At 34.0% G+C, this 26,873-nt stretch overlaps 5 protein-coding genes across 5 annotated transcripts; 3 read left to right on the top strand and 2 right to left on the bottom strand.

Moving 5' to 3' along the window:
• The first annotated feature begins 3,356 nt into the window (after window positions 1-3,356).
• LOC111901331 (pleckstrin homology domain-containing protein 1-like) lies at window positions 3,357-4,060 on the top strand. Its single transcript, XM_023897188.3, has one exon. It carries the CDS (start codon window positions 3,470-3,472, stop codon window positions 3,902-3,904), a length of 435 nt encoding a protein of 144 aa, XP_023752956.1. The 5' UTR covers window positions 3,357-3,469; the 3' UTR covers window positions 3,905-4,060.
• A 1,186-nt stretch (window positions 4,061-5,246) lies between these two features.
• LOC111901332 (30S ribosomal protein S31, chloroplastic) lies at window positions 5,247-5,982 on the bottom strand. The gene is made up of 3 exons (XM_023897189.3): window positions 5,758-5,982; window positions 5,592-5,656; window positions 5,247-5,490 (listed from the first exon to the last, which is right to left on the bottom strand). The coding sequence occupies exons 1-3, from the start codon at window positions 5,906-5,908 to the stop codon at window positions 5,356-5,358; spliced, it is 351 nt and encodes a 116-aa protein (XP_023752957.1). The 5' UTR covers window positions 5,909-5,982; the 3' UTR covers window positions 5,247-5,355.
• Window positions 5,983-19,517: 13,535 nt separating this feature from the next.
• Window positions 19,518-20,348, top strand: LOC111901361 (receptor kinase-like protein Xa21). Its single transcript, XM_023897220.1, has one exon. It carries the CDS (start codon window positions 19,518-19,520, stop codon window positions 20,346-20,348), a length of 831 nt encoding a protein of 276 aa, XP_023752988.1.
• Window positions 20,349-20,575: 227 nt separating this feature from the next.
• On the top strand, window positions 20,576-21,660 carry LOC111901329 (probable LRR receptor-like serine/threonine-protein kinase At3g47570). The gene is made up of 2 exons (XM_042899794.1): window positions 20,576-21,256; window positions 21,352-21,660. Exons 1-2 carry the CDS (start codon window positions 20,576-20,578, stop codon window positions 21,658-21,660), a joined length of 990 nt encoding a protein of 329 aa, XP_042755728.1.
• A 540-nt stretch (window positions 21,661-22,200) lies between these two features.
• On the bottom strand, window positions 22,201-23,932 carry LOC111901328 (uncharacterized). Its single transcript, XM_023897187.3, has 4 exons — window positions 23,537-23,932; window positions 23,342-23,437; window positions 22,986-23,105; window positions 22,201-22,903 (listed from the first exon to the last, which is right to left on the bottom strand). The coding sequence occupies exons 1-4, from the start codon at window positions 23,561-23,563 to the stop codon at window positions 22,409-22,411; spliced, it is 738 nt and encodes a 245-aa protein (XP_023752955.1). The 5' UTR covers window positions 23,564-23,932; the 3' UTR covers window positions 22,201-22,408.
• Between the last annotated feature and the right edge of the window lie 2,941 nt (window positions 23,933-26,873).

Genomic DNA, 26,873 nt, shown 5'->3' on the forward strand with positions numbered 1-26,873 from the left:
GTAGGTGGAGACGTACTCTACAACTTTCGTTTAGACTCCGTCGGCTAATTTTGACTTTATTTTTAAAGTTATATTTTTAACAGGCCGGGACAGGATTGGTCCGTTAAAATCTCATAACTTCTTTATCCGATGTCCATTTTCGTCTGTCTTTTTATCGTTACGCTACTAATAACGAGATCTTCGATTCTTGTTTAGGTTGTGTCGGCTAAAAATCAATCGATCTAAAATTCGAATTTCGGGCTGTACACCGCTAATCCGAAACTTCGAAAAATCATAACTTCTTCATACGAAGTCAGGTTTGGGCGTTCTTTTTATCGATGTTCTTAGTTTAACATATTCTACGACTTTCGTTTAGAGCGCTAAGGCTAAATCTCTCTCTATCATAAATTTACTATTTACGCTTCCCGGCGCCGTGCCGGTTCTGACGCGAAACTTCGACGGGTCATTACTTCTTCGTTATAACTCGGATTTCGGCGTTCTTTATATGTACGGAAACCTTGTGACATATTCTACAACTTGGTTAAGATTATTTATTCTAAATAATCTTTTTGTCGAAAAGTCGTTTTCGACCCCTATTGCCTCTAAATTGACTAGCCTGGATCTGCAGGCGTTACACTGCGCGTACCAGATGTGTATGCTGAGCGTACCCGGCTGCCTCTCAGAATCGGGGAACGCCACCCAGTACGCGGCGCGTACTGGGATTACGCCCGACGTACTCCCCAGCTTCAGCCCCTTAGCTCTTGAGGTCTTTAACAGTTAAGACCCACGTCCAAATTCTAGATCTGACCACATCTAAGCCTCTTAATCCATAAAGTTGATGACTTTAAGCCTTTGCATGGCTGAACAAGCCACCAACTCCCATAATATTCCATCCTCTAACTCTAGAAGGCTTAATACTCAAGCATGACCTCAAACTAACAGCCAAGATGGAAACTTTATGGTTTTAAATCACTAATACCACTGAAAAGGGACAGATCTCGGACCATGGAGCACCTTATACTCATAAAGTCTCCACCTTTGGGGTTTTTAACCCTAGAAATGGCACATGCAACAACAACCAAAAGAAGAGGAAAGTTTTAAACTTATACCTCTAAGTGTAGCCCCTTTCTCTGTAGATCTCAGATCCAAATTGGCACTTCAAGCTTTAGCTTCCAAAAGCTCCTTTCCTTCTTCTTCACTAAGCCACCAAAACACAATTAGCTCCAACAACACTCACACACACTAAGGACGATAGGAGGCTCTCTCTTAGGGTTTCACTCACTGATATGGAGGCTGAGAAATGAGCCATTGCACCCTTTAAATAGTGCACAAGACGGATTAGGGTTTTTGCTCCTGGGCCGGGTACACCCGGCGTACCTTGGCGACTCCGTGTCCAAACTAAGCGCATGAGTACGTGCAGCGTACCCCTCTGGTACGCCCAACGTACTCACTTGTTAGTTTCCCTCCACTCAAGGACTAATCATGACCAATTGACAAAGAATAAGGGTGAAAGAAATGCACCTGAATCTCGGGGTGTTACAAATATCAGCAAATGCAAAGTATAATGTTCAGAGGGGAGTAGTTTAGACCTTATGTAAAACCGATTATGAACAAATTGTCTCGAAATTCCCATTGTCCAACATTATGTTCTGGATCCCCAAGCATCTAAGCTTCCAAATGAAAGGCTTACTTGATAAACATACTTCTTTGGTAGATGCATGGCTCAGTAATGTCCTAATCTTCCATCTTATGTGAGGTATTTAAGATATTTATGATTGTTGCAACATGCAAGCAATTTTGTGTCTACTTTTTTCTTGATATTACAAATTAATTTTCTGTAGTGTATTTAATTTGCTGCCACGTTTTGGCAGATATAAGTCTTAACACAAGATGAAGCTAACCTCAAATTTTCCTAAAAAACTAAGCGAATAGACCTTGCTGTTAGAGCCACTCGATTATAAGGGTCTTCACAATAATTTGTAATTTTTTCTCCCACACATAGTGATATTTTTTTTATATATGTTTTAGTTGACTGAGTACACTGTTGAGTGAAAAATATCGGAAGAAAGTTCACAGAAAAATGATATGCAAATTTTGGAGTTGCTAAAAAAAAAAACAATGTCATGCAGATGATGGGCTTCAGTATCGTCACTATGGCGGTTTTGTTTCACATACGGTGTGTCTATTTTCTCCCGACTCAAATACTGTTGTCACTATTTTGGGATGTTAACTGTTGATGCCTTTTTCCTGCTATTGTGTAATATTAGACTTGTTAGTCTGATGTTATAGTCCTATTATTATTATTTTTTGCAGCTTTGTAATATTGCTTTGGTGTAATATTAGACATGTTTTCATTTGCTTGGTTTTGTACTTTGTACTCTTTCCAGTTTTTTTTGTTTTTTTGTTTTTTTTTTTTTTTTTGACGTTAGAAAACTCTAGATGATCGTTATGATGTTATTATGTTTATGTCATAGAATTACTCTTCTAAAAAAAAGCCCTTGCAAATTTATCTGATACTGAAATCAAGATTAATGTAATATAAAACCCAAAGTAATGATGTGACTATTAATTCTATGTCGAGGTATTTTACAAATTTGTAGGGATTTCATAAAAAATTTTCATAATGTAGAGCCATTTGTTTTACTAACTAAACATAGCAAAAAACCTAAAACTACTGACATTTATATATGACATGTAAATAGAAAATATTTTGAAACTATAATATTAAACTACCAAATTGATTGAAACTGTATCAAATACAGTGATGAGTTATGGTCAGTTTCGTGATGATTTATTGTCTCCTTACAGACAATTTTAGACATGGAAAAATTTATTATAAAATTTAAGAGTAGTTTTTTAATCAAAAGTAATTATTTTTATATATTTACTATACAATTTAGTCATTTTTTTGACATCCGAATGGATAAATTAAAAATCACTATAAAAGGCTAGAAAAAACCAATATGAAGCATCAAATAAATGAGTTTTTTTAGCCGGTGGGTCCGGTTACTGTTAACACATTATCAACTTATTTAATTTTCTACACACAACATAATCATATTAGTTTAAAATATTGATGTACAATTATATTTAATATATCAAACTTTATATAAAAATAAATGTTTGCAAATATATGATTAAATATTAGTATTTTTATAGTATATATGTGTTATTTTACTTTGTCCCATGGATTCTACGGTTATAACCTAGTGAAAATATAAAACCGAATATTAAACGTGACGTTTTGATAGATCTTACAAGTTCATTAATTTTGGCCCACTGATACGATGTTCGGGTCACCCGGAACCCGGAATATTGATTTCGACACCAAAGTATCCCTTTGTGGGAAAATATCTCTTTATTTGTATTTTCTTTTTCTTTTTATGGTACAAAGAAAAAATATCACCTCTTTATCTCCGTCAGAGCTCTGTTTCCATCAGGACACGAGCATCCTCAGATCGAAGCCCCACCACCTCCATCGGCAGATCAGATGGCTAGCCTATGGCGAGCCGTGATGGGCGATTCACCGCCCAACGCCGACGATTATGACGGCGTCGAGTACTGGTTAAATCCCGAGCGCACCGGCTGGCTCACAAAGCAAGGTGAGTACATCAAGACCTGGCGTCGCCGTTGGTTCGTCTTGAAACAAGGAAAGGTCTTCTGGTTCAAGGAGTCCATCGTTACTCGCGGCTCCCGCCCACGTGGTGTGATCCCAGTGGCCGCTTGCCTCACAGTGAAAGGAGCCGAAGATGTCATCAACAAGCAGTTCGCTTTTGAGCTCTCGACCCGATCCGATACCATGTACTTCATTGCAGATTCGGAAAAAGAGAAGGAGGATTGGATCAATTCGATCGGAAGGTCAATTGTTCAGCTCTCGAGGTCTGTCACTGACAAAGAGATCGTTGATTATGATAGCAACAGATGATCATTTGCTCTAACGATCTCTATCTCTTTAACAATTTTGTCTGTAAAATTTGGTACGATGCTCTTCCCTTTGGTTTGTATATGAAGCGATAAAATAATCTCTCTTGTTTAAATTAATTCGAAGTACAATATGAGAATTTCTATGCTTTTAGGGTTTCTTCGTGGCATCTGCGAATTGAGGTGATCAATTCTAGGAGATGATTGATTGCTCTTCTTTTTTTCTGATCATTTATTTTGAATGTGGCTATGGCTGCAGTATTCACAACAATTGCTGTGGTATCTGGCACCCAAAATACAAATTTCTTACTATGCAACTAGGAAGTCTAGGCCCTAGGGTCATGTTATGTAGATGCATCTATTCAGAATAAGAAATGCAAATCAATCATCACTCTGAAGTTGATGGAAAGGTCCTAAACGTCGTGCATTGTGTTCTTATGTTTAGCTCATTATTACTAATTTACTTTTGGTGTCGGGAAATGAAAGTTACATCTTTTGACAAAAAGTCTTGGGTTATCTTGATTCCCTTCAATAGTCATAGTCTGGTAGTGAAATGAAGAAACCTGTATCATCTATGTAGCTGCTTGACCATATGTCCATATCTAATCTTTAGAAATGATTTTTATTTTTTTATATTAGATCTTGTTGTATCCAGATAGGCTCACTTCAGTGAGTATTGCAGTACTGCTTAATCATTTGCCCGTTACTTTGGATTGTAATTGGGGAATCAATCAATCATGAAGACATTGAACAGCTATGTAGACTTATTATAATGGATGATGCTGGTTGGTGTTCTTTCTGTCCTCATGGAAACAAATACCTGACTTAAAGAATCCCATATCCACTTAGGTACGAAACCTAGTCTTCAGAACTCGGGGATTGTTTGATCAATTGATGAACTCTCTTATGATAACGAAAGTAAGTCTTAACTTACATCTCCTTCCTATGTAGGACAAAGTAATGAGACATCTCAATCTTCATTTCAACACAACACATTTAAGGATCAATATCTTATTCAAAGGAACTCCATTTTGGACGTATTATATTATATCAAATTATCAATACTAAGTTCTATTCCAAAAAGAGCTTAAAACCAGTTTTGTTTTTGGGTCCCAAGTAGCCAACTCTTAATCAAGTCACTGAATTGATATGCTTGTTTGCCAATTGCCATCCATTTTCACCACAAATCAACGAAATGTTCTGTGCTTATTTTATATTTTGCCTTTTTATTTGAAGTATATATATACATACTCTCACCTATTACCCAGGGATATTCTTAGTTCCCATATTCTAATTATATATATATAATTAGCTAAATTATGTAAAAGCCCATCAGATTACACAAATTTAGTGGTAAGAAACAAAGTTGAGTAATCTCTTCCAAATTCCAATGTTGGTTTACAACATACTAGTATTTAATAACACGATAACAAAGAAATTCATACAAACAGATGTTTAGCTGGAGAAGAGGGACTCATCGATCTCAATTTTGACAACTTCACCGTCGTCAAATCGATCCTTCTTTGGTGGAGCTGGTGGAACAGGCACTCTCGGTGGTCCTCTCCCCTTCTTCTTGTTTCTTGGTCTCGCCTGTCAATTCACACGCCATAGCCCATAGATGATTACGAGGTATACACGCCCGCGATATATCAAAAACTATTATCCTGAAACTGAGAAATTGAAAAACTCACATTCCCGAAGGAGTGATTGAATCGCTTTCCTTTGGCAGTCTTCTTGTCCCCTCTTCCACAATAAACTGAAACCTCAAAACGACGGTATTGTTAGGTAAACCGTAAACCAGATTCAATCAAGGTTAAATTGCAGAAAACAAAACAAACAAATTTAGGGTTTACGTACTCAGTGGTGAGATTGAGGTGGTTCCAGAAGAAAAGAGAGACATTGACGAAGATGGAGATAGGGGAATGGTGGTTATGGATGGAGAACGACAGAAAGAAAGAAAATTATAAGCCGTTGGAATAGTTGTAACGGCGACCGCCATTGGCGCCATAGTCGGAAGCAATGAGCTTTCTCCGTCGAAATGATAACTGAAGATAAGAGTTGCTACATTCACCACTTAAATCACATTGATCCCCGTTATACCATTTTACATGGGAATACGACGCGTAAGAGTTTCAGTCGGCCAATGTCTTTTTTTTTTTTTTTTTTTTTTTATAATTTATTTATATACCTTTTAAATAATTTTTTCTTTACTTTCCTGGTGACCATCAATATTTGGTAATTGGGCGAATCAAAACCAATTTCGGATCAATCAAATTTTAGTTTGATTTCAGCTCAAACAGTTTGAGTTTTGGTTTTATGATATTTGGAGTAAACCAAACCGAATTATTGAAGTTAGTTTATTTATTTATAAAATAATTTATATTTCAATATTTTAAAAATAAATTTGAAATAACGAATACGCATTACATTACATTATAATAAGTTGAAATATCAAATGTGGTCATTTTCTTTTTCTTTTTCTTAGAGCGTACTTTATATTTTAATTTTATATACTTTGATTTTTTATATTTGGAAAATTTAAACGTAAATTTTATGTTTGGAACATTATAACTTATAGAGTTTAAAATTTTGTTTTCTTTAGCTTTTAAACACAACCAAACCGAATTCTACTTCGGTTTTTGGTTTGTTTTAGTAGTCTCAAATTTGGTATGATTTAGTTTTCGATTTGGATACAAAAAAAAATAATAATAATAAAAATTAAAAAAAAAAATTTAACCGATTATTGCCCCTGCTTATCTCGTTTGTGTTTATCGTGCTACATATAATTTACAAATAGTTTAATTTTATTGATTTCTATATAACTTTATATGATAGTTTGTCAATTTATTATTATTATTATTATTACCAATCAATTTCTAGCCAAAAGTTAGGAGTTACCTATTTTTAGCCACTAAAACGGTAAGTTTGTTAATTTGGCTGCTCTTTCGGTTTTAGTATAAAAAGAAAAAAAAAAATCGTTTTTGAAATCAAAACTATATCGATTATGAAAAAATGCATGTTAAACTCATATCTAGTTCAGATCGCAACTTCGTCAAAAAAATATATCATGACTAGTTTTTATCATGACATACGCATGTCATAGTGGTTTAAAACATGTTACGAATGTTTATCAACTTTGCATTATTTTACCTATATCATGTATAGATTTGTACATATGTTAAATAGATATGTATAAACTATATCACTTATATCTTGGAATTTATTCATGCACTTGAGAAACCTACTACCTATTTAAGAGAGTAATTAACACCTTTATGGATATATGGATCTTACTCGGTTTTTATAGTGAATCTTTATCATATATCTTAATTAATGGCCTTTATAGCGAGACACTATTAATTACCTAAGTTTAACCACTTAGTATACCCTCTCGGATATAATCGTTCATCCTCAGAGCAAGATACGTATGTATAGATCTATACGAGTTCACACCCCCACATGTGGTTGCTAGCTACAACCTCGACAGATCAATCGAAGCGGGTGATAATTATCTTCAGTCTCTATCCACAACGTCTAATGAAGCAACATAAAGGGTTATATCTAGTCACATAGCTCGATTATAAGAATCACTATAAGCATTAATTGGACTTCTTTATCTAGAAACCACAGATTCGGTTTCTGTCTTTATCAAGTATTTAAGTATGAATTTACTTATGATTCGTCTTTTTATCAAACATTTTAAGTATGGATTTACTTATGATTTCTCTATTTAGGAAACATTTTAAGTATGAATTTACTTATGATTTCTCTCTTTATCAAACATTTTAAGTATGGATTTACTTATGATTTCTCTGGTTATCAAACATTTTAAGTATGGAACTACTTATGATCTCTCTCTTTATCAAATATTTTAAGTATGGATTTACTTATGATTTCTCTCTTTATCAAAGATGGTTTTAACTACAAAAGAAATACTTTTCAGATCTTTAAAAGTATTATTATTGTGGTTAGAAGAAAACTTGTATCTCTCACCAACCTTTATGCTGACTCTCAAACTACATTCATGTACTTACTATTATTATCATTATATGTATGAACAATGTATTCAAACTTTAAAGTGGAATATAGTTGTTGTGTTGTTATTGTTGTACTTGTGATGTATATTCAATTTGTTTGTGATCCATGAACTAAGTCGCACAATCTAACATGTTCCACCGCCTCGACCGGGGGTGTGACAAACATGGACTTGAGAAAATTTACAACCCAAACATAAGTTGATTCTTTTTATTGATACATAAACCCAAAAGATATAAAAAAAACATTGTGTTTGTTGAAATAACACCAACAATCTTGAGAAAATGCATTTTATATCTACTAATCAAATAAAAACATTTAATATGATGAGAGTGGATGAATTTAACAAAAGTATAAACAAATTTAATGAAGGAAATCATCAACACTTTTCGTAAACAAGCATCTTTATACATATTTCTTTATATATATATATATATATATATATATATATATATATATATATATATATATATATATATATATATATATATATATATATATATATATATATATATATATATATATATACCTTTAAAAACGTATCTATATTTGTTTATACATTTTAAAAATATATTAATATGTTTTTAAAAACATATTAATACGTATTTATATGTACTTATACACTTTAAAAACATATTTATATACATATAAATACGTTTTTAAAATGTTTAAATACATAAAAGAAAATATGTATAAATATATGTATATTAATTTTTAAAATGAATAAGTACATGTACACATGTTTGTATATTTTTATAAATTTGTTGATACATTATGAAGCATCTTTATATAATTTTAAAGGTATAAATATGATTTTAAAGATATAAATACATTTTAAAAAATAAAAAATTATGATTTTAAATATATTCTAAAAATTTATTTATACATTCATAAAAATGTATTTTTATAATAATAATAATATTAAAGGGTTTCCATCGATTAATAATTATATATAGGAAAACAGAAGTAAATACATCAAACTCCTCTTAACTTGGTTCTTAAGATGCTGAAATTACAGTCAAGTAAGCAATTTGAGGTGGTTTGACCATACCTTCATTTGTTTGATCGACATAACAAGTTGAAGTGTCTTGCCACATTAGTTGTCATGTAAACAATCTCAGATAGTTTGGTGACCGACTAATGAGTGCAAAACCTGATAAAATTATAAAAGTATAAAATTAGAAAATCAAACTAAATGTCTGGCGTCTATTGAAATAAAATCCTACTTAAGATAAAACTCACAATTTTCTGTAAACTTACAGGCTATCGTGACAATTGGCCAAATTTTAGTGGAATATTTCTTGGCTTCTTCCGTCCATGGTTTTTCCCACTTATTGCTTTCCACGTAAATTTTCATTTCTTTTTTTGGTTACTGCTTAGATATTTTTCATTGTGGTTGATTACGCTTGATATCTTAATTTCATTCCATATTGAATTAATATTATTCTAACTTATTTGAATTCTTTGTGTATTACACACACGTTTACTACACATGTTTGCCATAATAAAGTGGTGTATATATAAGTTATGTTTCTAGACTGAACCAAATGAATAAACCTTATCGGCGAGTCTACAAAGACAACTTTACCTTATGTTCCAAAAAAGAAAGTTATACAATATTCATCGTTTTCAATGTGAGTGGAGTTCGGAGGCAAAAGTGGCAAATGGGTAAAATGTTAGGGGGTAGTTCGTTTTTTGATAAAAAAATTTTTTTGACATTTTATGTACACGGACGAAAATATATTTGAGAAAAAGCCTGGTTTGTTTTTTAGAAGACAAAAGTTATAAAAAAATCTTTTTGACATCTTTTTGCAAAAGACAAAAATTTGTTTTTGATTTTAGAAGGCGTTTTTTTAAGTTCTAACCATATCTAATATTTCTTTTTCCACCACCAACGTCGTCGTCATCGCCGCTGCCGCTGCCGCCACCACTTCTCATCCATTAATAAAATTTTGAGTTAATTGTATTTTATTGTATGATCCAAGTCGGGTAAAAATAGAAGTAGCATTAATTATATACTAAGAATTATACCATTTACACCTAAATACATGACTAATTTCCAACTTTGACTTTAGTGACCTGACTAATTATTTCAACTTTGACTTGAGTGATCACCAATTTCTTCAAAGAATTCCATTTGGTACGTCGGTCCATAATTGGTTCAACCCGATGCAAATAAAGTGAACCATAAAGTAACAAATAGTAAAAAGGTCAAATTTAATACAAATAAAGTTGCACAAAAAGTAATAAAAAAAACAAAGGGTTAAAACATGTTACAACAAAATTTTCTTTATTCAAAAGCTAAGAATCACTATGAAACTAAGCAAACACTTGTAAATTATAACCCCAAGCATAGTTTCAAAATTGAACCAAAGGAAACCAGTTACCTTATCATCTTCCTTTTGTATTGCTATACTCTTCTCTTGTTGTATTATCTTTCTCATTACCACAACCATATTTCTGCTTCCGATGGAGGTAATGAGACCGATTACGAGGTGTTGTTGCAGTTTAAGTCAATTATCATGAATGAAGAAGCTCTAAGCTCATGGAACTCTTCCTTTCATTTTTGTGATTGGAGTGTTGTCTGTTATGGGAAGTAGCACAAAAGAGTGACTGCTCTGGACCTAAATTCTCAAGGCCTTCAAGGCTCATTGTATCCTTATGTTGGGAACCTCAACTTCCTTCGTGGGTTTTCTCTCTGTAACAACACCTTTCAAGGAACAATCCCTCAAGAACTGCGTCGTCTATCCAGGCTACGTACGTGTCCTCGACCTTGGTTATAACAAATTCATCGGAGTCATTCCTACTAACTTTCCCCATTGTTCTAATTAATATTGAAAAGCTTGGACTTCATAATAACAAGCTAGTTGGAAGCATATACCGAGAGAGATTAGTTTCCTATCAAAACTTACTCAATTTTTTAGTTAGTTAACAGGTGGAATCCTGCCTGTATATATTGGAGAATATGACATCAATGGAAGTTTTCTCTATACTCGAAAATCCATTGGGTGGGAGTATTCCACACACCTTAGGCCAATGGAAAAAGCTTAACAACATTTAGATCGGGTAGTTGTAACTTATGAGGAACCATCCCTCATTCCATATATAACTTTTCACTCGTAACTATGTTTTCCTCGTCTGGTAATCATCTTAATGGTAGTCTTCCCTCATCCTTAGGTGCAATGCTTCCTCATCTTGAGTACCTTTAATTACGGAATAACCAACTGACTGGGCCTCTTCCACTTTCCTTATCTAATTGTTCGAAATTAGAAGTTCTTGAAGTGAACAGCGACAATTTTAGTAGGAAGTTGACAATTGATTTTGCAAAACTAAAATATATCAATTACTATTTAGCCTTAGGTATAAATACCTATGGATTCGGAGAAGCTGGTGATATGAAGTTTCTTGATACTTTGAAAAACTGTAGCAGATTGGAGTTTTTGTATACTAGTCTTAGTCTTAAGCCTTAGTACTCCTATAGATCCTAGTCTTAAGCTTCTACCTAATAAAGGATCTCCAGTGTCACAACTTAAATACTCAAGGGCTATTGGTTGTCTAATGTATGTCATGATTAGTACTAGGCTTGATATAGCATATGCTATGGGAAGGCTTAGTAGATATACTAGTAATCCTAGTTCACATCATTGGACAAATTTTGGAACACAACTCTGATTACGCCCAAAAATGTTTGATTGGTCAACATAATGAAAACCTTGAGAAGAGTTCATAACTAAAAAGATTACAACTACATATCTTCAGGCATTAAATCTCATCTTGATTGGCGTTTTGGACGATATTTTCTCCCACTGGTCAACTCTGATTGGCCCGGTTTTGTTGGTGGTGTAACTGGCGGTGAAATCAACCGGTTGAATGATGATGGTAGTGTTATAAAATGCCACTCTTCATCAACATCACTGATCCAACCATGACATGGTTTTCGCCTCCGGGGTTGACCATTTTCAGGTGGTGATGGAAGGATGGCATCCATGGCAGGTGGCACTAGCGGCAGTGTTAGAACCGTTTCTACAACAGATGGCGGTGGTGTTAGAGAGGCAACCAGACATCCCCATCATATTCCTGGTGTGCTACATGTGTTCTTGATTATTTTGTGGAAAAACCTTAGGAAAAAAAAAACTGTAGTATTTTTTATGACAATAGTCAAGCCATTTAGCTCTGAACCTTTTAATTTTCTTGTTGGGATTGAGTTGCACATATGACCAAACAACATCCATAATTACCTTTATTACGATACTGATTACTAATATTATAACTTTAACTGAGCTAAAAAAAAATAGTTCCCAACACAGACCACTATTCTAATATTAAATAATTACAACAACGTTGTTTTAACTTTACTTTGAAAAAGCAGAGCAATTAGAAATTGGTCTTTTAACTACTCTTTGAAAAAACTGACGAATTAAAATCCAAATCACAAATGTACTGCAATGATTGATCGATTAGATACACGTCTCGATTCTGGAATCTTGGTTTTATTTGTTTGAATAATATACAATAAAAGATGTAGTATCGCATTTGAATGACTTTTTTATATTAATTATTCATATAAATAGATGTGTTGATTTGTAGTTTTCCTATATAAATAAAATCTTGGGTTTAATTTAAGCACATTATTTCTCCATCTCCAAATCTCATCACTAACAATTAGTTATGTGCTGCTCATTCTTCCCAAAAGTAGCGGTCTTGGTTCTTACGCTTCTCATAGTTCAAATGAATGGAGCTGTCTCTGAAGATAGTCATGCATTGTTGGCATTCAAATCCACGATTACACATGACCCTCAAGCTATCATGAGATCTTGGAATGATTCTCTTCCTTTTTGCCTTTGGTCAGGAGTGACATGTGGTCGTCGCCACCAAAGAGTCACAAGCTTGGATCTACCAAACATGGGCTTAGTGGCTACTTTATCGCCTTATCTTGGAAACCTAAGCTTCCTCATGTACATTAGCCTTGAAAACAATCATATTCATGGAAGTATCCCTCCTGAAATAGGTAACTTGTTTCGATTACGAGTACTCTCCCTTCTGTAAAGAAACTTATTTTCCCAACATCATCATCTATTATATCATTTTAGGACAAATAGACAGATGGTTTTCATATACTTACAACAAAACCTCACTACACAATTCCTATTCTACTCTCTTACATAACACTCATCCTAACCTACTGATTAATCAACAAACAATGAAAAATTATGAACAACTAAGAACTGATAGAATATACAAACCCTAATCACTTTTCTTAGAGAACTGAGAGAGAACAGAGGCGTAGAAAAAATCTATGTGTTCCAGAAGCCTCTCATCTTCCTTCTTATATCTCGATTATTCGAATAGCAAAGATCCGCGTGTTGACCCGCGTATTAACCCGATAGCATTTTACTAATTTCCATTATTTACCCTGCACAATCTTAAATGACAAGTTTGGCAATAATATCAACAATATTCAACACCCCTCCTCAAACTTGACATTTTAAATTAAAGATTTATATTAATTAAAAAGATTTATTAATCCAATTTCATCAATTAAAAAATTATGTTGTGATACACTTAAGAACTTAGTTAACATATCAGCTCTTTGTTTTGAAGAAACTATTTTTTCAACTTTTAAAACACCATTTGTAATCTTTTCCCTAACAAAATGTAAATCAATTTCAAAATGCTTTGTTTTTTCATGAAACACAGGATTTAAGGCTAACTTAATAGCAGATTCACTATCACAAAAAACTGAAACAGGTAATGAACTTTTGATTCCTAAATCAAATAATAGTTTTAAAACCCAAATAATTTCACATGTAATAGAACCTAAAGCTCTGTATTCTGATTCTGTTGAAGACCTAGATACAGTAGCTTGTTTTTTACTTTTCCAGGAAATCAGTGAATTTCCAAAATAAACCAAATATCCAGTAACTGATTTTCTTGAATTAAGGCACTTAGCCCAATCAGCATCTACATAACCCACTAAGTCACAACTCCCAGATTTTACAATAGAAATACCACGACCAGGACTATTTTTTAAATATCTAAGTAATCTAAAAGCAATGTTTAAATGTGACTTATGTGGTTTATGCATAAACTGACGAAGAATTTGAACACAATAAGATATATCTGGTCTTGTAATAGTCAAATATATAAGTTTTCCAACTAATTTCTGAAATTCAGTAATGTTTTCAAGTAAAGGATCACTACTAACACAACTCCTTTTAGGAACAAAATTTGCTTCTAAAGGAGTTGAAGCAGGCTTACAGCCTAACATACCAAACTCATGTAACAATTCAAGACAATATTTTCTTTGATTTAAACATATTCCTTTATTAGTATCTACTACTTCAATTCCAAGAAAGTAATTCAATTTTCCCAAATCTTTAATCAAAAACTTTGAGTTAAGAAAAGATTTAACATTTTGAACCTCAATTTCATCACTTCCTGTTAGAATAATATCATCCACATAAACCAACAATACAACAATTGAATTACTGTTTTGTTTAATAAACAAGGAGTAATCATTTATGCTTTGAACAAAACCAAAACTAAACAATTCAAAACACAACTTTTCATTCCATTTTCTAGGAGCTTGTTTTAACCCATATAAAGATTTAACCAATTTACACACTCTAGTATCACCTTTAGTATGATATCCTTGAGGCAAGCTCATATACACATCCTCAGTTAAGTCTCCATAAAGAAAAGCATTATTAATATCTAACTGGTATAAAGGCCAAGAATTATTCACAGACAAAGTAATAACTATACGAACTGTAACAATTTTTGCTACAGGAGAAAAAGTTTCCTGATAATCAACTCCTTCTCTTTAATTATAACCCTTAGCTACAAGACGAGCTTTATATCTCTCTACTTCTCCATTGGGTTTGTACTTAATCCTATAAACCCACTTACAGCCTATAGGTTTACGTTTTTTAGGAAGTTCTACAACATCCCAAGTATGATTACGATATAAAGCTTCCATTTCATTATTCATTGCTTCAACCCAATTTGAATCTACACAAGCTTCTTCAAATGTTTTTGGTTCAACAGTTTTATTTAAATTTGAACAAAAACATTTATTTTCAGCACTAAGAACAGAATAATTCAATGTATGTTCAATTCCATATCTATGCTTTCCTTCAATTATATAATCATTGAATTTAGCAGGCATTCGAGTCTCTCTCCTAGATCTAGATGCCCCTATTGACTGTCCTAGAGAAGGCAATGAAGTTAAATGACTACTTTCCTCAGTTGAATCAGAATGACTTGGCATAGTCCTATCAAATGAAGGTTCAGATACCTCGCTAGTCTGGTTATTATCAGAAGTAGTATCATTCCAGTTTTCACCAAGATCCTGAGCTGCATTAGAGCCATCCATTTGATGGTTAACACTCAAGTCATTAAGATCTATTAAATCATTCACATAATCAGAACTGTCATAGTCATCATAGGAAAAAGGGTCTACTAAATCTTTAAAAACAAATCGATTATCAACAGTTGTTGACTTCAGTTTAAATGGAAAGACTGACTCATAAAACTTCACATCCCTGGAAACAAAAACAGAATTTGTATCAAGACTCAAAAGCTTATAACCTTTTTTTTCAGAAGAATATCCTAGCAAAACACATTTTTCAGCCCTTTCAGAAAACTTATCCAAATTATTAAGTTTGGTAGCAAAACATAAACTCCCAAAGACTCTTATGTGATCAAACACAGGCATTTTCTTAAACACTAATTCATAAGGAGACTGTCCTTTTAAAACTGAAGTTGGCATTCTGTTTATCAAAAACACTGAAGTGAGAACAGCCTCTCCCCAATATTTTATTGGAAGACCAGATTGGAAAAGCAAGGATCTAGCAACATTAAGAATATGCCTATGTTTCCTTTCAACAACCCCATTTTGCTGGGGTGTATAAACACAAGTAGTCTGATGAAGAATACCATTAAGATTAAGAAAAGTTTCCATTTTATGATTTAAAAACTCAGTTCCATTATCAGAACGAACTGTTTTGATTTTAGAATCAAACTGATTTAACAAAACATGAAAAAAAGAAGTAAAGTTATCATAAACTTCATCTTTACTTTTTAAAAGATAAACCCAAGTAGCCCTTGTGAAATCATCCACAATAGTCAAAAAAAACTTATAGCCTTCTCTAGTAGACACCCTATAGGGACCCCATACATCTAAATGAACTAGTTCTCCAAGTTTAGAAGAACTATGAACACTATGAGAAAAAGACTCACGAGTTTGTTTAGCTTTATGACAGACATCACAAGGAGGAAGAGAAGAATTATCAAAACGAAGAACATCTTTTAAAGAATTCAAGGACTGTTCTGCAGGATGACCTAATCTACTATGCCATGTAAGTTTAGAAACACAACATTTAACAGAATTACAAGAACTACTACCTGAGGGAAAAGCATTTAGATAATACAATCCCCCAGACTCTCTACCACTCTCCACAACCTTCTTGGATTGTAAATCCTGAATTTTGCAAGAAGATTCATTAAAAACAACTTCACAATTTGTGTCTTTGCATATCTTATGAACAGAAAGAAGATTTACATTAAAACCAGAAACAACAAAGACATCAAACAATGTTAATTTTTCAGACAACTGTAAGTTTCCAATTTTTTCAATCTTAGCAGATGAACCATTAGGATGATTAACAAGCAGATTTAATTTAGAAACATCAACAGTGTCTTGTAATAGAGACTCAGATGAAGTCATATGTTGATTTGCACCCGAGTCAACAATCCACTTTTGATGATTAATAGTAGAATTATAAGCATTAAAGAAAGGAATACCTGCCATATTAGCACTGACTGAAGTATCCTCAGAAGTTGAGGACCTTTCATTAATAAGACTCAACAACTTATGATATTGTTCACTTGTGAAACAATATGTACCATCACTTCCAGGAACATTAGAAACAACACCAGAAGAAGAACCACTACTAGAAGGAACAGAAGAAGAATTAACAGAAAAAGTCTTATTCTGATTTCTTTGATTTTCATTAAGTGGCTTAAAATCCTTTGGATAACCTATCAGTTTATAACATCTGTCAATAAGATGACCTTTTAGACCACAGTTTTTACATTGCAGATTTTGATTTCTACTTCTATTAGAACTAGAACTCTTTTTGTCATTAAATTTACTATTGAACGCTGAAGACTGAGTTTTAGACACATTAGAGACAGAGGTCAAAACTCCATTTTTTTGATGAGACTCCTCCCTAGAAACAATTGAAAATGCAGTTTTAACATTTGGAAGGGGTTCCATTAATAGAATATGACTCTTTACTTGATTAAAAGAGTCATCAAGACCACTTAAAAACTGCATTAGCTTCATAAGTTTGGAATGGTCATTATATTTAGCAGCAGCCTCACAAGTACACTCAGCAAGATTAGTAAGACCATCAAACTCTTTCCAAAGTGTATCTAGTTTATTAAAGTATTCAGATAGAGAGGAACCATCTTGTTTAAGTGCATTAATTCTTTGATGTATATTAAAAATAACAGATCCATCTGCCTTATTGTAGGTTTCAAAAAGTTCATTCCAAATGTCTACAGCAGATTCAGAATAAGCATGACCAGAATAAATTGATTCAGATAGAGACCCAAGGATCCAAGAACATACTACAGCATTAGCACGTTCCCATTTTGAGGATTTGAGTTCATCAGTAGAATCTTTTTTTATGGTTCCTTCTACAAACCCTAGCTTATTTCTAGCCTTAAGACTCTTAGTCATAGAGCTACGCCATACACGAAAGTTGTCTGTCCCAGTCAACTTAAAACTCACAATTGTGGTTACAGTATTGTCAGATGGATGAATATAAAGAGGATCATCGTAGTTCACGGAATCAACCTTTGAACTACTACCAGTCTCAGGAGGAGAATCAGCCATACTGACGAAAGATTTGTACAATCAAAGAAAAAAAAAGGAAACAAAGGAAAACAACAAAAAAAATAAGAACTCCTATGATCCTTATATGTCCAGATGGTCACCACAGTATGTTGGGGCCCAAGACAAGAATCACAGAGCTAAAGAAATACAGAAAATGAATAACAACAGTTTGTGTACTCAAGATAACCAGGAAACCCACAGTTATAGCTAAGAAGAAGATAAAGAAGGGAACAAGAGAACTTCTCACTGAGCTATAAGCAGATTGGATGAACGGGTCGACTCCTGTTACTCCGTTCTCTTTAAGAAACAACGGTGATGAAATCCGTTGTTTAGAGTTATTTCAGAGAACAGGATTAATCGACCCAAAATAAACGAAGAACCGACTTATCAGCCAAGGATCTCCACTTGATGATGACTGCAATCACTCAAGGATCTCCACTTGAAGATAAACCTGCAAGATTTACAAAAGAGAAACTCGCAGTACCAGAATCTCAAGAACTAATAACTAGAAGATGACTCAGATCAACTGATAATCATCCAAAGCATCAAAGGAACCCTAGATGTTCACAGAAGAGTTAGATTACTGAGATTTCAAAACACAAATCTCAGTACGAACCCAACTATAACGATCTACAAGGATCTGATAAAAAAAAACACAAAGCGAGACAAAGAGTACCTTTGTGGAAAACAATCTTCAAGCAGAGATGAACGCCCTAAGGCTCTGATACCATGTAAAGAAACTTATTTTCCCAACATCATCATCTATTATATCATTTTAGGACAAATAGACAGATGGTTTTCATATACTTACAACAAAACCTCACTACACAATTCCTATTCTACTCTCTTACATAACACTCATCCTAACCTACTGATTAATCAACAAACAATGAAAAATTATGAACAACTAAGAACTGATAGAATATACAAACCCTAATCACTTTTCTTAGAGAACTGAGAGAGAACAGAGGCGTAGAAAAAATCTATGTGTTCCAGAAGCCTCTCATCTTCCTTCTTATATCTCGATTATTCGAATAGCAAAGATCCGCGTGTTGACCCGCGTATTAACCCGATAGCATTTTACTAATTTCCATTATTTACCCTGCACAATCTTAAATGACAAGTTTGGCAATAATATCAACAATATTCAACACCTTCGTAATAACTCCTTCACAAAAGGAATCCCAACCAACATAACAAGTTGCTCAAAACTATCGTATTTTGACTTATCTTACAATATGCTGTCTGGAAAAATTCCAAATATTTTCACTTCTCTGTGGATGATCAAAACGTTAAGGTTGAGTAAAAATAACCTAACGGGTGGAATTCCACCATCCATTGGCAATCTCACATCTCTTGAAGAACTCATTCTTTCTTATTGTCCATTGGGAGGGAGCATTCCAGATTCCTTCAGTCGGTTGAAAAACTTGCAAAGATTAAGCTTGGGAGAAAATGGCCTTGTTGGATCCTTTCCATCGTTTATCTATAACCTTCCAAGTTACAACTTTTAAATTTTCCAGAAAATCAACTTGTTGGCAGTCTACCCTCCAACTTATGTCAGGGTCAACCCCGTCTCCAAAGACTAGAATTGTCCTACAATCACTTCACTGGATTCCTTCCGTCCTCGATATCAAACTGCTCAGAGTTGCAAATCTTTGATGCTTCTAGTAATGATTTCATGGGGGACATAGCTACTGATTTTGGAAAACTCAGACATCTTAAGTGGTTATCTTTTGGTAGAACTGCGGATCTTGGTGTCATGAAAAAGTTTGATTCACTGTCTAATTGCAGCAATTTGGAAGTATTACAAATTGAAGGCGTCCGATTAACGAGGGGGTTACCAAATTCGTTTGGGAATTTAAGCAAACTGACGATCCTAGCACTTCAAAATAGCTACATATCAGGCAGCTTGCCTTCATCTATAGGCAATTTGTTTAGCTTAACTGTCCTTTCTTTAGCTGGAAATAATTTCACAGGCATGATTCCCGAAAGCATTGGCAAGCTTCAAAAGTTAGGAGTGCTGCATCTAGAGGTTAACAGTTTCTCTGGGATCGTTCCTAGATCTATCGGAAACCTGTCATCCTTAAATCAAATGGAATTAAGTAGAAACAAATTGGAAGGTAGTATACCCTCGAGTATCGGGGAATGCAAAAACTTGATACTTCTATCACTTGCTTCAAATAACCTTAGAGGAAGTATACCCAAAGGACTATTCCAATTGTCTTCACTTTCGATCATACTAGATCTGAGTCAAAACAACCTCTCCGGAGTGCTTCTGGGAGAGATTGGCGGCCTGAAAAACTTAGGAACGCTCGATTTGTCCCAGAATCATCTATACGGTGAACTTCCTAGTAGTCTAAGCAGCTGCATCAGCCTTCAATTCTTAAATTTTTCCAGCAATTTCTTACAAGGATCGATGCCGGAAGCATTGAGTTCTTTGAAAGCCCTCGAATATGTTAACCTATCAAGAAATAACTTTTCTCGACATATTCCTAGATATTTGCAATAAATTCCTTTGAAGGATCTAGATCTTTCATATAATGATTTTGAGGGAGATGTATATGTTAAAGGTGTGTTTGCCAACACAAACGCAATATCAATCATAGGGAATCATAGACTTTGTGGGGGAATACCTGAACTTCACCTACCCAAATGCACAAGTAACGACTCCAAAAAAGGCAGAAAGCTTTCTCTTGGTGTTGTTGTAGCGATTTCTCTATCTTCCGCTGTTGCAGAATGTCATATGTCTATTGTTGTATAAAGAAGAAGAAGAAAGAAAAATCATCAGAACCAATGTTGACTGAATCTTTTGAGAAGATTTCATATGAAACGCTTTTCAAGGCGACTGAAGGGTTCTCTTCACAAAACCTGATTGGTACAGGTAGCTTTGCTTCGGTTTACAAAGGAGTTGTCGATGAAAATGGGTCGACTGTGGCGATAAAAGTACTAGACCTCCAAAGACGAGGAGCTTCCAAGAGTTTTATAGCCGAGTGTGAGGCCTTGAGACATATTCGTCATCGCAACTTAGTGAAGGTCATAACTTGTTGCTCAAGCCTCGATTTCCAAGGCAATGATTTCAAAGCTTTAGTGTACGATTTCATGCCAAATGGGAGTCTAGAGAGTTGGTTGCATTCACACACGACGCCTCATGAATATGACCAGTCTCGTCAACTAGATCTTGTTCAAAGAATAAGCATTGCCTATGATGTGGCTTGTGCTCTTGATTATCTACACTACCGCTGTGGAAACGTTGTTGTTCATTGTGATTTGAAACCAAGTAACATTTTATTGGATGCTGATATGTTTGCTCATGTCGGAGACTTCGGGCTTACAAAAATTATTTCCCTCAAGAACATTCTAATGAAAACAAGAGTAGTTCAAGTATTATCAGAGGAACAATCGGGTATGCGCCTCCAGGTAAATTTACAACCGTTTTTTCTTATTTTAATCCCTATTTCACATTTTCACAAATAACTCCCCCTAATTTTGCAGAATATGGTCTTGGAAATGAGGTCTCCACCAGTGGGGACATGTATAGCTATGGGATCCTATTGTTAGAGATGTTGACTGGAAAAAAACCTGTTGACCCAATGTTTCAAGATGGCCTAAGCCTGCATTTGTATGCTAGGAAGGCCTTGGCTGATGGTTTTGTGCTTCAAATTGTGGATCCAATGCTACTAAATGATGATGTCAAAGAAACGTGTTTGATTTCATTAGTGAAAATAGGCGTGCAATGTTCTTCTGAATCCCCACAAGATCGAATGAATATTGGGAACGTTATTCACGAGCTCCTATCAGTAAAGGTTGCAGCTCGTTCTTGACCCATTCAATCTCTGGTGCCTAAGTTGGTGCCCCTTAAAAGCTAGTGGGTGATTGTGTTATATTCTAAAGAATTGAATTTGTCAATTGTTGTAAATCTATGTTTGTAGATGTACAAGTATTAGATAGTATTGGTTATTAGAATAGTTTCCATATTTATGTTTGACATAGTTTCCATATATCAAGTCTTGAGTGTTAGCATAGGAATATTATTGTAGTGTTAGCATATGATTACTATTGTACTCTGTAGACACTCTTTCCTACAAAAATGACTTTTTCTGTATATACACTATACACCCCAGTGCCTAAATATCAAATCTGATGCTAATGTACATGTAGGAGAGTATCAAACAAAGAAGAATAACTAAAATGCCAAAAAGCTCTTTTCGCAAGATACCCTGCAAAATGACCATAAAAAACAAACAATGCATGCAAAATACACAAACAAGTATAACGCTTCAAGCTGCCCAGAGAGTGTTACATCCCAAACTACATATTACTAATTTCACTAGAAAATTTTTGAAACAATAGCGGCACACACATACACTGAATCTCTCAACATGTTTATATCGTTCTAAAGGTACACAACTCTTTCCATTTTGTAATTTTAAGCGGATGCAATAGATTTAATAATCAAATAGTTTACAAGTCTGTCAAATTTTGGAACACAATTCCAATTGCATCCAGATACGTTTAATTAGTTAACATAATCTAAATGTGGAGATGAGTTCAGAAGTAAAGAGATTACAACTACATATCTTCAGGCATTAAATCCCATCTTGATTGGCGTTTTGGACGATATTTTCTCCCACTGGTCAACTCTGATTGACCCGGTTGTGTTGTTGGTGGTGTAACTGGTGGTGAAATTGACCGGTTGAATGATGATGGTAGTGTTATAAAATGCCACTCCTCATCAACATCACTGATCCAACCATGACATGGTTTTCGCCTCCGGGGTTGACCATTTTCAGGTGGTGATGGAAGCATATCATCCATGGCAGGTGGCACTGGCGGCAGTTTTAGAACCATTTCTACAACAGGTGGCAGAGGTGGTGGTGGAGGAAGGATGGCATCCATGACATGTGGCAACGGTGGCAGTGTTAGAACCGTTTCTACAACAGGTGGCAGTGGTGTTAGAGAGGCAACCAGAGGTTGCAGTGATGGCGGTGGAAGGACTGTGAGAGGGGTGGAAGGGCAGATCGGAATGTCAATGAAGCCAGCCTTTTCAGCTTCAACGATCTCATTCTGCATTAAGGCACTAGAACTCTTTAAAACGAAGGTAAACAAACTGGGGAAAAACTAAATCAAATGTAAGCAGTTTCATTACCGGATTTGATGTTTCCCCTTGTTCTTGATTTTGCTTATCTTGATCGGCAAGAAGGGCTTCCAAAAGCACGCAGTACGCATCAAGTTCAATAAACCCATACCCATCTTGCCCCCCATATTCCTAAATCAACATACATTCGAATCATAAGAACAACTAATAAATATTTTTTTTTAAAAAAAAAACTGCTTTTTACACCAAGAACAGTTAACCAAGAATACTTGCTTCAAACATAATTCGATCTAGAAAGGGGATTGATTGTATAAACCTATAAACCCTAATTGAAAACATGGAAGACACTGAAAACCCCTATCAAAAGTATTAGCAAAATGAAAAGATATCAGATTTGAGGAAAATACCTTCAGGAGTTGACGCATCTTGGCGATGACGACTTCTTTGGTGAACCCAAATGGCGCCATTGCATCAATGGCTGCATCCATTCGAGACGTACGAGACTGCAAGATGGTTTCACGAAACAGAAATGCGTTATCATTAGTCGATTAATATATCAGAAATACCCGAGGATGATCATCAAGAAAGTAAGAGAATGAGACCTTGGTGGTTCTCCCCCTTGGTGCCATTTTGTTTCACCCCTGAAGAAACTCTATTTGATTCTGTGTGTTGATGTTACTGGTCTCTAGCAGAAGAGTTTGAAATGGCAACTTAGAGAGATGAAGACAGAGTGGAGTGGTGAACACAGTAACCAAAAATAAGAAACAGAGATGCATGCGCATCGAGGTGCGCATAGAGAGGGCTTGTTTTAGACGATGTACGGAAAGAGCAGGAGGAATCGTTTTTTTTTTTTCGGGAAGAACTTACCCAAACGGGTTATGTACAGATACGCCGTTGATCTCAACCTTTTCCATACATATGTTTCGTTTATCGATGGAACTTTTTATTGATTTTCGAGTTTGAAATAGATTTTGAAGGAGTTTATGAATGGAACTTTTTATTGATTTCCGAGTTAGAAATAGATTTTGATGGAGAAAAAGACTAATTGATTTAAAAAAGAGTAAATTGTAAAATTGGTCCTTATTCTTTACTAAAAATGCAGTTTGAGTCTATGTTCAGTCTAAAATTGAAATTATTGTGCAAATTTAGTCATTTGAAAGTTGGAATGTACTTGAAAAAACTATTTTGCCTTTTTGATTTTCCTTTTCATTTTCTTTTATTTCCTTTATCATTGGTTTTATTTCCCTTTTAACATTTTGTAATTTTATTGTTGTTTTGCCTTGTCTTGTTTCTTTTACACAATGGTTTTATAATATTCGTCGTTTCCAAAAAAAATGAAAAAAAAAAGATAATCTAACCACCATTTAATAACCTCACCCCACCGACACCCTATTCTTTAACCTTAATCCAACACTTTCAAGTGTTGCAGGAACACCACCGTCGGTCACATCTTAGCATATCTATTGTAGTCCAGATCCACCACTACTTACCTCCATTCATATTTTTTTAGATACATCGTCGTCCACCTCCCCTGACAATCAGATTTATAAAACGGGTGTCCACCTCCTTCGACGAGCAGATATCCACCTCCGGCACACACACACACACACACTCTCTCTCTCTCACACATAATATGGCCAAAGTGAAAACACATCCACCGACGACGTTAGGGTTCTCCTTGATCAGATGTCGGTGGTTGGATGGATCAACGATTGAGGAGATCGAATAATGGGGGAGAGGGAAGTTCAGATCTGCGCTTGGGCGGAGGGTCGAAACCCTATGGTTAGGGTTTTCTTTAGATCTGAAAATGCCATTTATAATAAATAGTCGTTTGATGATGTAGGTGGCGAAAAAGGGTATAACCATATAGGGGCGGCGACAGTGTTTCTAAAAAACCGAAAATGAAGGGAGGTTGAAAAAGGACAGAGAGTTATGAAGGTCGGTATCAATGATGGTGTGTTGCTACTCCGACAGGATGTTAGTGCTTCGTGGTGCTCTTGGAGAGAGAGAGAGAGAGAGAGAGAGAGAGTTTTGATGAATAGGGGGCGGCTCTAGTGGTAGCGGTGCTTCGGCGAGATATTTCTAATGACAGTTGGAAGAAAACGAAGAGAGAAAGTTCGTATATTAAAGGAGAAAGGGGTGGGTAGGTAGATTTTTTTCATTCTTTTAATTAAAAAATAATTGAGTAAATAAAAGAAAATGGAAAAAAAATCAGGAGGGCAAAACGATCTTTTTAAGTTCATTCAAATTTTCGAGGGACCGATTTTACATTGAAGTTTTAGTTTTAAAACCAACAATGAGACAAAGAAATTGAACTCAAAATGTATTTTTTTTTTGGTATACAACATGGACACAATTTGCAATTGACTACCTAGAAAATAACTAAAAGTTTAAGAAATAACTTATATGGTCATCAAAATTATAGGTAGGTTTTTACGAGCTAATATCCTTCTTAATAAATGAAAATAATTTTGTCATATGTTATTTTCTCATTAACTTGGACACATGTCATTTTTTGGTATTTTTGATTAAATGTTTTTTCATTTGTCATTTTCTTATATTTTTATCTTTTTCTTAATTAACACATAATATTTACACCTCAATTAATAATTGACTTAATTGAAAATAGCTAATAAATTACAATATTAGTACTCATATAGTATTTTATATGTTTCTTTTTAAATACAAATTTAAAATCTAAAATTTCAAATTTAAATAAATTTTTGTTTAAACTTTTATATTAATTTTTTTTTATCAAACTCGTATAACATACGAGTCTCATAGCTAGTGATTTCATTACATCAGTTTCTTCAAAAAATATTAAACTTTTTTATTTTATTTATGTCATTACCACCGACTATCTCTAAACCTATCTACATTTCTTATCTATCAATCTAATATGTGATTTCTTCTTCTTCAATAAATTATACAAGTAATATCTTAAATATTAAATATTGTATAATTTTACTTATTCTTATCTTATACAAGGGGCGAAATCATCAATAAGATAAGAGGAAATAGTAGATTTCAAATATCATCTACGATATCTCATATGTAATTTTAATGGCTATATAGAATAATTCCTTTTTTTTGACTACTTTTGAAAAATTATGTTCAATTTGTATTTTTATTACTTTTAAATGAACAAAAAAATGCAAGTTGAGTTGCGTAGCCATATAGAGGCAAAGGTGGTCCTTGACCCACCTATAAAACTATATATATATATATATATATATATATATATATATATATATATATATATATATATATATATATATATATATATATATATATATATATATATATAGTGAGAGAGAGAGAGAGAGAGAGTGAGAGGTGTTCAATTGAGAAAATAAAAAAGGTTGAGAATGGTGGAATCATTCTCAGCCATTCATTTTATTCAAGCATAAAAAGACACGGTAACAAACTTGTAAATATGAGAACAACTTTCAATCCGAAATACGTATCTGTAGTTCAAACTCATTCATCGTTCATCATCCAAATTTCTTCTCCAACTTTCAACAATCATCCAGATTTCTTCAATTAAACCATCATCAACATCATCCAGTGCTAATCAATCATTGGTCTTCGTCAATAATCAACACGATTCAACAGTTAACAACAAAAATTCGTTTTTTGTTCTTTTAATTCAACCTTCAATTGTACTTGAATACGATCAGATCTTCAACATCTATGATTAATTATACTCCCAGCGTTATTAGATCAACATCATCGATAATCAACAAAAATCCACTTCATATCATTCATTCAACATCGATTATCAAATAAAACTTGAAAATTGAGGTTAGAAAAATATCAAATCCTTTTTTTTTGAAAAATTTCATATAATTTTCTATCAATCTACTCTTTTGTAAGATTTAAATAGTCAAAATATCATGTTTTTAACATTTTTAAAGAAAGTTAAATTGTATACACTCC

This window comes from Lactuca sativa, chromosome 2 (genome assembly GCF_002870075.4).
Source record: "Lactuca sativa cultivar Salinas chromosome 2, Lsat_Salinas_v11, whole genome shotgun sequence".
In the NCBI taxonomy this organism is placed as follows: Eukaryota; Viridiplantae; Streptophyta; class Magnoliopsida; order Asterales; family Asteraceae; genus Lactuca; species Lactuca sativa.

Coding starts and splice junctions, on each gene's coding strand:
- LOC111901331 (XM_023897188.3), top strand. CDS start 3,470: ATGGCTAGCCTATGGCGAGCCGTGATGGGCGATTCACCGCCCAACGCC.
- LOC111901332 (XM_023897189.3), bottom strand. CDS start 5,908: ATGGCGCCAATGGCGGTCGCCGTTACAACTATTCCAACGGCTTATAAT. Junction 5,657..5,757: donor CACCTCAATCTCACCACTGA/GTACGTAAACCC, acceptor TTGAGGTTTCAG/TTTATTGTGGAAGAGGGGAC. Junction 5,491..5,591: donor TCAATCACTCCTTCGGGAAT/GTGAGTTTTTCA, acceptor GTGAATTGACAG/GCGAGACCAAGAAACAAGAA.
- LOC111901361 (XM_023897220.1), top strand. CDS start 19,518: ATGGGGGACATAGCTACTGATTTTGGAAAACTCAGACATCTTAAGTGG.
- LOC111901329 (XM_042899794.1), top strand. CDS start 20,576: ATGTCATATGTCTATTGTTGTATAAAGAAGAAGAAGAAAGAAAAATCA. Junction 21,257..21,351: donor AATCGGGTATGCGCCTCCAG/GTAAATTTACAA, acceptor CTTGGAAATGAG/GTCTCCACCAGTGGGGACAT.
- LOC111901328 (XM_023897187.3), bottom strand. CDS start 23,563: ATGGCACCAAGGGGGAGAACCACCAAG. Junction 23,438..23,536: donor CAAGGGGGAGAACCACCAAG/GTCTCATTCTCT, acceptor ACCATCTTGCAG/TCTCGTACGTCTCGAATGGA. Junction 22,904..22,985: donor AAGGGGAAACATCAAATCCG/GTAATGAAACTG, acceptor GCCTTAATGCAG/AATGAGATCGTTGAAGCTGA.